The 13,715-nt window shown below is 34.6% G+C and overlaps 1 protein-coding gene across 1 annotated transcript in view; it reads left to right on the top strand.

Annotated features, from left to right (window-relative positions):
- Positions 1-2,146: 2,146 nt before the first annotated feature.
- The window catches only part of LOC137017984 (NACHT, LRR and PYD domains-containing protein 12-like), a 33,354-nt gene continuing 21,785 nt past the window's right edge, over positions 2,147-13,715 (top strand). Inside the window, exons 1-4 of the mRNA XM_067382802.1 lie at positions 2,147-2,259; positions 2,778-3,404; positions 5,952-6,074; positions 6,738-8,675. Of these exons, the coding sequence (XP_067238903.1) occupies positions 3,019-3,404; positions 5,952-6,074; positions 6,738-8,675 (2,447 nt within the window). The 5' untranslated portion in view covers positions 2,147-2,259; positions 2,778-3,018. The remainder of the gene's footprint in view (positions 2,260-2,777; positions 3,405-5,951; positions 6,075-6,737; positions 8,676-13,715) is intronic.

The raw sequence follows: 13,715 nt of genomic DNA, 5'->3' as shown, positions 1-13,715 counted from the left end.
AAATTCTAAGTAAGAACAGCATTTTTTGCAGTGCCTCCTTTCTGAAACCGGCCCATGGTCAATCAAGTTCTCTGCTTTTAGCAGCCCTCCCTCCCCCACACATACAAACAAGCCACCAGCAACCATTCACACACACACCCCCAACCCCCCTGCAGATTGCTCAGGTAATGACCATATTTACACATGAATTGATGCTAATGATAGCCAAAAGACTAGCCAGTTAGCATCCACTTGGCTAAAGGAGGGTTACAAATCTCTGGGACTTCTAGTGTTAAGACTTAAAATATATTTCATTAAAATATTACTGTAGAAATGTAGCAAATTGCTGTCTTATTCAGTTTTGTATTATGTTATCGTTTTGAACATAAGTTTAACAGTTTTGAAAACAGTATGTAAGCATGTGCAAATTGGCCTGTACGTACAGAGAGTTTTGGCAGTTGTTGTGTCTGAGTGAGAAAAGAATTCATGAAATTTGAGAGATGTAGTCATTGAATTTTGTGCCAAAACAATGATAATTGATCCTCAGTTTAGCCCACATAGACTTCTGTTGTGCTCACTGTGTGAAGAGTTTTGCAAAAGTGACCTAAATATTGAGAAATGTGTCCTAGCATCTGTAAAAACAACTTTTTTTTTTTTTTTTTTTTTTTTTAATTAACTAATGTTAACAAAGATTAGTAAATAGGCTATAGTAACAAATGTATTGCTCATGGTTAGTTCATGTTAATACATTAACTATTGTTTAACTAATGAACCTTATTGTAAAGTGTTACCAAATAGTGGACCAGAACACAAATTACATTAAATAATTATCCAGAAGTTAAACAACTTAAATTAATTTCACTAAGTGTCAGTGCCCCGCTAGCTCTTTTTATTGCCTTTTTATTTCTATCACATATCTATTTTAGTAATCATCATAAATTAGGTATCATTCAAAAACTTGAACACACTGTATACATAAATATACTGTGTTCAGTTTTCAGTTTTAATTTCTAAAGAGGATGAAAGGTGCTTTTAATTTTAAATTCATATAGCCTATGCACATTTACAAATTTCAAATCCATAAATGCAAGTTTAGCATGTTTACTAATACCCCCCCACCCCTTTTTTTTCTCTTATTATTTTTATGGTTTCATTATTATTATTATTATTATTATTATTATTTTGTAAGAATTGTATTATATTTAATATTTGCATTTGAATGAAAGTGCTAATGTTCATGTTTATTCACTAAAAAAATTCTAAATTGTTTGTGTATGTGATACAGTGTATAACATTTTTTTTTTTTTTTTACAATTCTGTTTCAAACTCTTGTTTTTATATAATTCAAAGTGAGAATGCAAAAATAATTTTATGGTCGTACATACCGTATGCTACATGATACAAGTGCCTTCATCTCCAAACCCGGAAGTGTGAAAAGGATTCTTCTTCGTTTTTTTTTTTTTAGCAGAACTCAGTGTTGCCAGGGTCGCTGTTTTCCCGCATAATTGTCTTTTTTATCTGCAGAAAAAGAAAATGAAAATTTATCCTTTTAGTAATGTGCATTGAACAAACAAATAAACAAAAATATTTTCACAACTCTTTTGAGAAAAGAAGAGTGAAAGAAGAGAGAATGAAGAGAACAGACCAAGATTGTCCCTTATTTTATTTTGCTGAACTTGGCAACCTTATGACTAAGTAAATATCTGAAAATATCGTTATAGCTATCGTAATATAGTTTTTTCATTTATTATTTGCACAGTGTGTTAAACGAATTGGGGAAGTACAAAGGCAATATGCGTTTTATGGGGGGGAAAGCTATCAACATTATAGGTGTGGCTGTCAGGCTATTACATTGTGAGAGTTATTCATATTTATAGCTCATATTTTAAACAATTTATTACTAAACAATTTATCATGCAAAGTGCTGAAAATTAAAATTAAAGGCAGAGTAAAAGAAGAATTAAAAGCAGGCTACCAAAATAAAATAAAAATAAAATAAAATAACTGAAGAAGAATAAAATACAGATTATATAATTAAATAGGCTATATTCATGCAAACTAAAGTCTATTTAAAACGTTTATTTTAAGACCCTTTATTATGGGTATCCCAAAGCTAGCAACTGTGATTGGACGCGGGAAAAATTGGGAGCTGGCAACCCTGCTCGTATGTGAAACCGAAATCAGCCTCAGACCATAAAGACGCCATTTCGGAAGACAGAAATCAGCTATTTTTTTTTTACAGTCTATGCTATCGCCTATGCTATCGCCTCACATTTAACAGTAAGTTCGTTAAACTTTTCATAGCTGTAACATCTAGCGTCTAAACAGGCCTTATGACGAACTCAATAGTTGAAAGTTAGCCTACTTTCGTGTTACTTCAAATCAACTGTAACACTCAAAATGGCCAAAAATGGTTAAACGTATACTTTTTTAACTTTAATTAGGAGGATTTTAGTTTTAATGTTGATGTTGAAATCTTGTTGACTTTAAATCGTATTTCATCGTTTAATCTTTTATAGTGTAATGTGTTCAGTGGCGCTGTAAGACTGCGGAAAGGAAGTGTTGTCACATGATAGATAATCACATAAAAATAACATCATATTTGCTTAATACAAAACAAAAAAAGGACGGTGAAAAACACAAGAGGCCAGCAGTGTCATTAAAGTGAAAATGAATCAGTGTTTGAAGAGGCTGCTGCGTGTGAAACTGTTAATGTTGAGTTCAATTGAATTAAGTGACTTTTAAATGAAATGTGTCAAAATTCAGTTGTGTATTGTGTTTTCTGTGTCCACATACAGGTCTTAAATCAAGTCTCACATCAAGGAGGAAGAGAAGGAGCAAACTATGTAAAATGAGTGTGTGTGAGGAGGAGAACCGGACCTGAAAAATGAGTGAGGAGCGAAAAAGGAGGCGTCTCTTCACACTCAGAGAGCACCATCTCCAGTATCCAGCTGTGTGACTATGAAGAGTAAAAACTCCACGTTTCATTTGCCCCCTGATCTCCATGATTGACCATCTTCAGGATTCAGTTGTGTGTCTATGAAGAGTAACAACTCCACGTTTCATCTGCCCCCTGATCTCCGTGATGGACCATCTTCAGGATTCAGTTGTGTGTCTATGAAGAGTAACGACTCCATGTTTCATCTGCCCCCTGATCTCCGTGATGGACCATCTTCAGGATTCAGTTGTGTGTCTATGAAGAGTAACAACTCCATGTTTCATCTGCCCCCTGATCTCCATGATGGACCATCTTCAGGATTCAGTTGTGTGTCTGTGAAGAGTAACAACTCCATGTTTCATCTGCCCCCTGATCTCCGTGATGGACCATCTTCAGGATTCAGTTGTGTGTCCATGAAGAGTAACGACTCCATGTTTCATCTGCCCCCTGATCTCCGTGATGGTCCTGCTGTGACCTCTGACCCTGTGTGAGTATCATGAAGTTTAGGGCCAGTCCAGACTCTGATGGCGCCCTAGATGAGATATTATATTGGTTCATCGCCCCTAAAAACTGGCAACAACACACATAAGTGTGCATATGATTGCACAAATAGTTGTTTAAATAAAGGTTAAAAATGCTATAATATGTATCCAAATTGAATATTTCTATAGATGATAGTCTTGGAATCCAGATTAATCTAATTTTCCTCCTACCTGGCAGCCCTAATTTTGAACACACTGATAAAATGATTCTGTGGTGAAGTAAATACTACTAACTTCAGCGTCTAACGTCATAAAATAACTAACGTCATAAAATAACTTTATTAGTTACTCAATTCAAGCATGTAGAAATCAAAACTTAAATATCCACAATATAAAATTAAGTAAAACCTACTTAACTTTTCTTATTGTGTTTTGTGTACCAAAGTCTCTGTGTTCAACCCTGTGCATTACTTCTATCATGTAAATTTGATGTATATGATATATATTGTATTATTTACTTAGAAGTAAAGCATGCACCCCAAAAGCATGGTTTAATTCAATGTTATATTATATTATTATAACTTACACTTAGATTTAGATTTTAGATTTTACTTTTTTGTGAAATTAAATATAAATCAGTAATATTTACTTAATTTTTAATGTGTGTTAAGTTCAATAGTAAGTAGATTTTATTTGATAATAACAGGTAATTTGTACAGAGCAGTAGCAGTAAATTTACTTGGTGCAACACATTCACTTTTTTTCAGTGCATAGACTGGAAAATTACATATCCAAACTTAAATGGCTGCTGCACTTAATGTACTGCACTACATTGATTTTTCTTTTCTATTAATATAAAACTTGTGCCTGGGCACCCAAAACATGCAAGTAAAAGTGATAAATCAACCAAGTTTTACCAAGTCTTTTAAATTTGAACAATCAATATGCTCTGGAAGTTTGTTTAAGTGCAGTACCCAATATGGCCACTAGATGACATTCAAACTACAGTTGGTGATTAATAAAAGGGGTTTAATTCATGAATGCTTTGGACTACTGGCCTCTTTTGAGAGAGGACACTTATTTTACTGCTGAAGTGAAAGCAAGCAACAGTCAAAGTAAAAATAAAACAAAATTATAGAAGCTTAAATTAAGATCATTTTTGCCAAGAAAACACTTAATTTGCATTAAGTGCAAGTGACGTGTGTGCCAAATATGCTAACCCATACTTTACAATGGAAGTTTTTGCTTTTTTTAAGGAAAAAAGTGAAGAGTGGAAATTAATTTGTGTGGTAATGAACATTAACCCTCAAATGTTTATTAAACTTCACTCTTACTGAACCCAGAATATTCCTTTACTGTGAGCAACATGCTCAAGTCATTTCAAGATTATTTCTTAAGCACTTTTTAGAATATAAACTGTTTAAAAGCAGCTTAACAGAAAATGTATGTATCCATGCACAAATAGCATAATAATTTTGATTAATGTCAATGTTCTTTGAGGTTCAGATGAATGATGTTGATATCAGTGAAGAGTCTGATCAGAACAACATCTGAAACTTCAGAGCTGATGATATTGATCAAACGCTGCTGACATTATTGTTGTTTTGAGGGTTTAAAGACTGTCAAACTGTAGTGCAGTGAAGGTGAACTCAAGTCAAGTGAACGCAGTTGTAGATTTAAAAGAAAACTGATTTTAATAACCGTAATGATTTAATATTAACTGGATTATATTATTGTGGCTTCCCCTGGATCCATCAAATCTATCCCGAGTCTGGGTTAAACACCCCCTTATTTCTGCCTCACACATTTATAAGATTTAAAAGACTCAACAGGATGGGGAAAAGGCCCCCAGTATTGATACAAATACTTTAGCTATAAAGTAATATGTTTTGCATGATATCTAAGTTAATGCTTGATGAAAACAATCACTTCAGTTCTGTTTATTTTGATAAATAAAGGAAATGCATTTTTGTTTAATAAATATACTGACAACAAAATATGTTCATTTTAAAAAAGCAGGAAAATATATAAAAACTAAAGAATCTGAAAGCTTTGAAGGAGATCCCGTAAACATTTAATATTGGCTTTACAGTAGTAACAATAATTGTGATATTTTATTATATGATATGATTAATATCATATTTTTAAATGATGATGGTTTCATTATAAATATGGTGACTATCTCTTAAGGAGGACACCACAGTTAGTATATGATATATTTACCATCTTAACCTAATCATATAATGTCAACAAATGTCATGTGCATCGTGAAACATGGATGTTTAGGAACATCCTAAACATTGTTGCGGCAAGTTTTGTGCCATCTAATAATTTGGAGTATAAAATCAAAGTCGCCTTTTACCCTGGTGCGCCTTTAGCCCTGTTGTACCTTACTATTAATAAAACATGTTTTCCCTTTAAAACGACATGCAATACACATACTGCTCTATAAATTACAGTACTGTTGATCAATGTTAATTTAATGGAGCAGACAAATATTCTGCAGAGAAACAACTTGATATAATTCTGTTTGTTTGTTTGCTTTTTCTCAGTATCAACAGCAGGAAGAGAAAGAGAGCAGCTTCTCCAGTACCCAACTGTGTGTTCATTAAGAGTAACAACTCCATGCATGTGTCCCAACAATTCAGTAATGGAGCATTGCCCTTTGACCCTGTGTGAGTATCATGTAGGGTGAGACACAAAAACACACAGAATGCACAAAGCTTCACAAAGCTGACACAAAAAATTCAAAACTGCTCAAACTGGACAGTAAGAGCAAATATGAAACAACTTTTAAAAAGTCAGGATTGATATCAGCTGATCAAGATAAGAAAAAAAGGCAAAGGGGACTTTAATGTGGAACTAGAAAACGCAGAAACAAATTGAGTCTTTTATGATAAACCATCTGTCATCAGTTTCCATTTACATGTAATTATTTCACATGAACAATTCTTTTTCTTCATGTCAGTCTTTCTGTGTTGTTTTAAAAAAATGGTTTCTGTTAAAACTTTTTGCCTTCTTTCTTTGTTTTTTTAAATATTTTGATGACTGAAATCTTGATGTCTCCCTACTTTAAATATGCAGGTCATTATCCTCCCCAAATGCCTGATTTGCATAATTTACAATTTGTATGAAATGTGGGTAAACAATATCAGTGCGAGAACAAAACCTTGAGAATCTTCATGTGTGATGTTAGAAAGTCATTTGGCCACAATAGATAGAAATCAGTCTGAAAGAGCAAACACTTATTTCTAGATGTGGTATGATTTTTATATTAGGCATGTTTAAATACTTTTCTGTTTGTTTTTGTGTCTCAGTTCTTCTTAATGTGTTTTCAGTTGTGGGAGAGCTGACCAGATCAGAGATGTGTCCTGTCAGACCAGCACATCCTCCTGTCAGAAACACATCAGTCATCATGACACAGAAGCAGCACAGCAGCTTGATTCTCACCAACCAGTGCATGAAGATCTTCAGAGAGTCAAAGACCAGCACAAAACCAGCATGAAGAACAGATATGAGAGTGTATTTGAGGGAATCAGACTACAAGAGCATCAGACGCTGCTGAACAGGATTTACACACAGCTGTACATCATAGAGGGAGAGAGTGAAGGAGTGAATGAAGAACATGAGGTGCTACAGATGGAGAAAAGTTACAAGACACTTCAAGACACTCCAATAAACTGCAATGACATCTTTGATCCTTCACCTGAACCAGGATATGAGGAAAAGAGGAGACCGAAGAAAGACAAAATCAAGACTGTTCTTACTAAAGGCATCGCTGGAATTGGAAAAACCGTCTCTGTGCAGAAGTTCATTCTGGACTGGGCCGAGGGAAAAGCCAATCAGGATGTAGATTTCATGTTTGTGCTTCCATTTAGAGAGCTGAACCTGATTAAAGATCATCAGTACAGTCTTCACAGACTTCTGCTGGACTTTCATCCTGAACTTCAATATCTGGACTCAAAGATTTATGATGAATGTACAGTTGTGTTCATCTTTGATGGTCTGGATGAAAGCAGAATTACACTGAACTTTTCAGAAGGTGAGAAAGTTTCTGGTGTGACTGAGACTTCATCAGTGGGTGTGTTGATGTCAAACCTCATGAAAGGAGATCTGCTTCCCTCTGCTTTCATCTGGATCACCACCAGACCAGCAGCAGCCAATCAGATCCCCTCTAAATACATCAACCGTGTGACAGAAATTCAGGGATTCAACGACCCTCAGAAGGAGGAATATTTCAGGAAGAGAATCAGTGACGAGCATCAAGCCAGCAGAATCATCTCACACATCAGAAGAGCAAGAAGCCTCCACATCATGTGCCACATACCCGTCTTCTGCTGGATCTCAGCCACTGTGCTTCAAAACATCCTGAAACAAGATCTGAGTGCAGAAATCCCTCAAACTCTGACTGAAATGTACATACACTTCCTCCTCATTCAAATAAATATGAGGAACCAGAAGTATGAAAAGAGAGATCCAGAGAAACTCCTGCAGTCCAACAGAGACGTGATTGTGAAACTTGCCGAACTGGCTTTCAATCAGCTGGTGAAGGGCAATGTGATGTTCTATGAGGAGGACCTGAGAGAGAGCGGCATAGACGTCACTGATGCCTCAGTGTATTCTGGGATTTGCACTGAGATCTTTAGGGAGGAATCTGTGATTTATCACAGGAAGGTTTACAGCTTTGTACATTTAAGCTTTCAGGAGTTTTTTGCAGCACTTTATGTGTTTTTCTGCTATTTACACAAGAACAGTGAAGTTCTGAAAACGTTCCTGACAGGAAAGTCCAGAACTCGGTGTGGGAATGTTTCTCTGGATGTGTTTCTGAAGGGAGCAATGAACAAAGCCTTGAGGAGTAAAACTGGACACCTGGATCTTTTCCTTCGATTCCTTCATGGCATCTCACTGGAGTCCAATCAGAGAGTCTTACAGGATCTGCTGATTCACACAGAGAACAACCCAGAGACCATCAAGAAAATAATCCAAAACCTCAAACGAGGTCAAAAAAACAATGTCAGTCCTGAAAGATGGATGAATCTGTCACACTGCTTGATTGAGATGAAGAATAATTCTGTTGTTGAAGAAATGCAGGCATTTTTAAAATCTGGATCAAAAGACAAAAAGCTTTCTCTTGCACAATGTTCAACTTTGGCAAACATGCTCCTGATGTCAGAGGAGGTGATGGATGAGTTTGACCCTAAAAAGTACAAGATCATTTCATCACAAGAGGGTCGAAGGAGACTGTTACCTGCTCTGAGGAACTGCAGAAAAGCTCTGTGAGTGTGAAAATATGAACATAATATTAAATGAATAGAAATATGAAAATGATTTGAAATATGAACATAATACACCCATGTAGGCTAATAGAATGTAGGCCAACAGAAATTTGAAGTGTCCCAAGAAAAAAAAAAATTAAAATAATAATTTTATTTTGTAGTTATAATTAAAATCCAAGTTATTACATTTATGAATTTCAGAAGATTTAAAAGCTGAATGTTCTTCAGGAATTACAGTCTTTAACAGATGAATGTACATGGCACTTCCATCGTTCATGATTTATCATGAAGGAAAATATATTTTGGAGCAAAATCAGCAACACTTGTGGCGTGGAGGGATCTGAAAAAAAAACTGGAGCTAAAAGATCAAGATTTATTTTGCCAATGCGTTTCGGCACACATGCCTTCATCAGAGCTAAAAAGTTTCAGGTGTGTGTAGGTTCCTTTAAGTACAAACAGAGACAAAATTCAAACTTACAATGAACCAATGAAGAAATTGCAAATAAAAGCATCCACCAATCACAAAACTTATGATAAATGATGAAATGCATTGGCAAAATAAAGTCTTGATCTTTTAGATAAATTTTTTTGTTTATTTCTGATCCCTTATTCTGATCATCAGGTTTTGCTCCAAAATAACTCTGCTTTTATTCCATGCACCTTGTTGGATGTGTGAAGCTGCACCAGACTAACTATATTACACTAAGGAAATTAATATAAATATTTTTCTCTTCCCAATATAAACGTATGGAAGGATATTTTGGACTGTTTTCAAAAGAAATTGCAAATTGTATTTGTATCACATGTGGATACAAATTGTATTCATTTAAATTAAATTGCATTAATTGTGACAATCTAAATGCAACTGAAAATCGCCTGCCGACGCATAGTTTGGAGTCGGAGATCTCTGCTTCTTTGCAGTAAAAGGGTAAATAAAGAACTGCCCAGATAGCATCAATGATCGAAATAACGTTGAATCAATGTTAATGTGTCAATGTTAACTGCATTGAATCAATATCACTTTGCACCCTCAATTTATGTTGAAACAATGTTGAAATTTCAACAAAAATCAATGGTAATGGCATTAAATAAGGGTTACAATGTGGTGTTGGTTCAACATCATGCTTACACTCTCAGAAAATGAAACACATCTACAACTGACTTAAAGCTACACATCCATAAAACTACTGAAGATAAAAGACGACAATAAATCTCTCAAGATCTCAGCAGAGGTTATTTTTGAGAATTAACAGAGTTTTAGATGTTGATGTGTATGAGTTTGTGGTCTTTGTAACAGTGTTTACCAAAACACATAATTTGTTGCAAAGAAAACCAGAAACAAAATGATAGAGTGATATAGTTTTCATCATCATAAAGCAAAGTCATTTACTAATTGTTTTCCTGAGCAATAGTGCATATTTGTTTTTAATAGGTAACATTCACCAACAATACTTTCTTGCTACAGATCAGACTTTCTGAATCTTGACTTTTAAAGTGCAAAAAAAAAAAAAAAATCTTTAGACACACAAACATCACAACATATGAATCTCAACAATGGTGACATCCTTCATGCGTAATGCATGCTGGGAGCCACCATAGTATACATCGCATGACTCCCAGCATGCATTGCATTTACTAATTGTTCTCCTGAGCAAAAGTGCCTATTTGTTTTTAATAGGTAACATTCACCAACAATACTTTCTTGCTACAGATCAGACATTCTGAATCTTGACTAATACACATTGAGGAAATTGTATGTACCTTAATCCATGCTTTTCTAGTCTTCTACAAATGGTTCACTCAGATACTCCAAGCAGGCGCACAAGCTGGACACATGAGTAACCACATACAATGTAGTACTCAATCGTCTCTGGTGGTATGTCCATCAGAGGACGTCCTGGTCCATTAGTTGTTCTGTCCCTAACAAAAAGCCTGTCAGCCACTTCACTCTGGTTGGCAAAGCCAACATTACTGATGCTGCTGTTAGTCAAGGCAACAAACTCATTTAATCTGTCCAAAACTAAATGACTTTTGAGTAAGAAGAAATCTATAGAGTATGAACTGTCATCAATTTTTCTCCTCAATTTCACAGATTACCTCCATTTTTCAAAGTATTCGCCATGACATTTTTTTAATTTTAGGTTTATCAACAAGTATAGAAAAATATACAACCTTATTGACAACAAAATCACAAAACAAAAGGAAAATGAAGAACAAATAAATACTAAACAAACTTACAAAAAAAAAAACTCAAACGGTAACTCAAGATTTGCAGTTACATTTATATTATATCACAATTTTTGCGTCCACATATGGAAAACACAACTGCAAATACAATTTTCAATTTCTTTTGAAAATAGTCCAGAATATCCTTCCATATAAATGTCCAAATTTTGGTATTTAGGCTTTAGGTTTTTTGTTTAAATGACCAGGGCCCGTATGTATAAAACTTCACAGAAATGCTCTTAAATATAGTCTTAAGTTTTGACTTAAGTGTCATACGTCCAACTTGTGCTCAACCAATTAGAGTCAAGACCCAGAACTATCAGTTTTATACAATAATTAATTATTGACATACAAGAGGGATTTTCATACTTGAAATAGTTAAAGGATTAGTTCACTTTCAAATTACAATTTCCTGACAATTTACTCACCCCCATGTTATCCAAGATGTCCATTTCTTTCTTCAGTCAAAAAGAAATTAAGGTTTTTGATGAAAACATTCCAGGATTTTTCTATATATAGTGGACTTCAATGGCCTCCAGATGGTTGAAGGTCAAAATTAGTTTCATTGCAGCTTTAAAGCATTCTCAACCGAGAAATAAGGGTCTTATTTGAAAGGTCCATTTGAATTCCAGCAGTGTAGATGCTGGTTAGTGTATTACTGCCCTCCACAGGTCAAAGTTTGTCATATACAATATGTTTGTGCAAGAATATAACAATTAGTTCAAACTTTAACCTGTGGAGGGCAGTAATACACTTAAAAGTTTCTACACTGCTGGAATTCTAATAGAGAAAAATAAGAGAGCTAGTTCAAGATGAGCATTTATGGTTAAAACATGTATAATTTTAAAAAAATGAGCGATTCTTTCTCTAGATAAGACCCTTATTCCTCGTCTGGGATCGCGTAGAACGCTTTGAAGCTGCAATGAAACTGTAATTTTGACCTTCAACCATTTGGGCTAAATTGAAGTCCACTATAAGGAGAATAATCCTGGAATGTTTTCATCAAAAACCTTAATTTCTTTTTGACTGAAGAAAGAAGGACATGGACATCTTGGATGACATGGGGGTGAGTGAATTATCAGGAAATTTTGAAAGTTTACTAATCCTTTAACCCTGTGTCATTGTAAACATTCACACTGATCAGAATGTATCCAGGGTTAACAATTTATCCTGGGTATTTATAAACCGATGTTTCATGCTGTGCATTCATAAACCCTGGATTAACTTTCTTATTTGCAATGTTAGTGTCATTGATTGGATGAATGCTGCATGCAACCTGTTTACATCAAGGTAAACAGGTATTTAAGCACAGTGTGAAAATCCCTCAGGGAACTTAAAAGTATTACGGAATGACTTTCAATTAACTTATTGATTAATCTAAGCTGCTAAGTAAGGACTATTGGATAATGAATATAAGGACAATTACTGTAATATTAACAGTGTGAGTTTCTTTATAGCGGTTTATGAAAACTGGAATACAAATAAACAGGTTTGAGCTCCTTTCCCGTTCATGTTCCTTTCGCTCCTCTCCAATCATTGTGTCACAGTACTACCAATAAATAGGATAAATAAGGCAAACAAAAAAGGCAAAACTAAAAAGATTATTTCAAATGACACTATTCAGCTAACTTTTTCAAAATAAAGAATTGTATAAATGAATAAATAAAACATTATACACAAAGTTCATGAAATATTATGCTGTGTCTATTTTAATTGGTAAATCTCCCTGATTAAAAACCTGGGGCCATATGTATAAAACATCTCATAAATGCTCTTTAGAACAGTCTTAAGCTTTGACTTAAGTGACAAAATTCTTCACAATTCAAAATTGACTAAGAGTAGGAGACTTGTCACAGTACTGTAGGTTGCGGTAAAGACTTCAACAGAGCTGGGATTTATTATCAAAAGTAAGGCAGTCACCATACACACATGTAACATAATAAGAACGGACAGGGAGTGCAAGGATTGAGTCCAACTTGCTAGTGACGAGGACCAGGTGCAGGGAATCCAGGAATGGCCTGATGAGGGAAGTGCAAACAGGTGTGGAGCAGGGAGGATTCTGGGTAACGGAGTTCGGAACAGGTGTGGATGTGACAACATTACTAAAAGTTGCTTTTAGCTTTTTAATAAAAGTGTAAGACTGATTCTTAAGTGCTGACTGAAGTAACATTTAAGTGTTGCAAACTACAAAGATGACAACCCAAAATGACCTCAACCTCTGAATCAGCCAATAGTGAGCCTGCAAGGGTGAAATCACAACAGCACAACACCAATCATTTAAAGTAATTATAATACAATTATTTAATTAAGACACTGAAACATTAATATTTATTTTTATTCTAAAAAAAAATATTTGCATTGTGCAAAATTATGATAAATTAGTATTGATGCTTTGGAATCCTTTTCTATTGATATAAGTCTCCAGTTGAAGCTGAAGTTTCATCAATGGCTCCAACAAATCCAGAGAAGCCCAAAATCCTCATAAAAGTGGCTTGATTTTGCTTAAAGATTTTGTAAGCATTGCCAGGCTGTCATACAAATAAATTGTGAACACATGAAGGACCAATGAAATATTAATAACTAATTATGTTGCATGCAGTCAATGCGTTATTCTTTTCCAGTGAGCTTTTTTTTTTTTTTTTGCCAAATAATGTTATCAGATAAATACCTTCACTAAGATTAGTGTTTTGTTCTTGCCTCAAGTTTTAAATTATTTTACAAATATAAAAATATATATAAAAAAAAACACACATCACTTTTGGCCTCTACTGTGTGTTTGGTGTGGTCAGTGCCACAATAGTGTATTTAAGACAA

Source organism: Chanodichthys erythropterus, chromosome 3 (assembly GCF_024489055.1).
Source record: "Chanodichthys erythropterus isolate Z2021 chromosome 3, ASM2448905v1, whole genome shotgun sequence".
Taxonomy (NCBI): Eukaryota; Metazoa; Chordata; class Actinopteri; order Cypriniformes; family Xenocyprididae; genus Chanodichthys; species Chanodichthys erythropterus.
The sequence above is the reverse complement of the archived record's forward strand: the minus strand, read 5'-3'. Positions and strand labels throughout refer to the sequence as shown.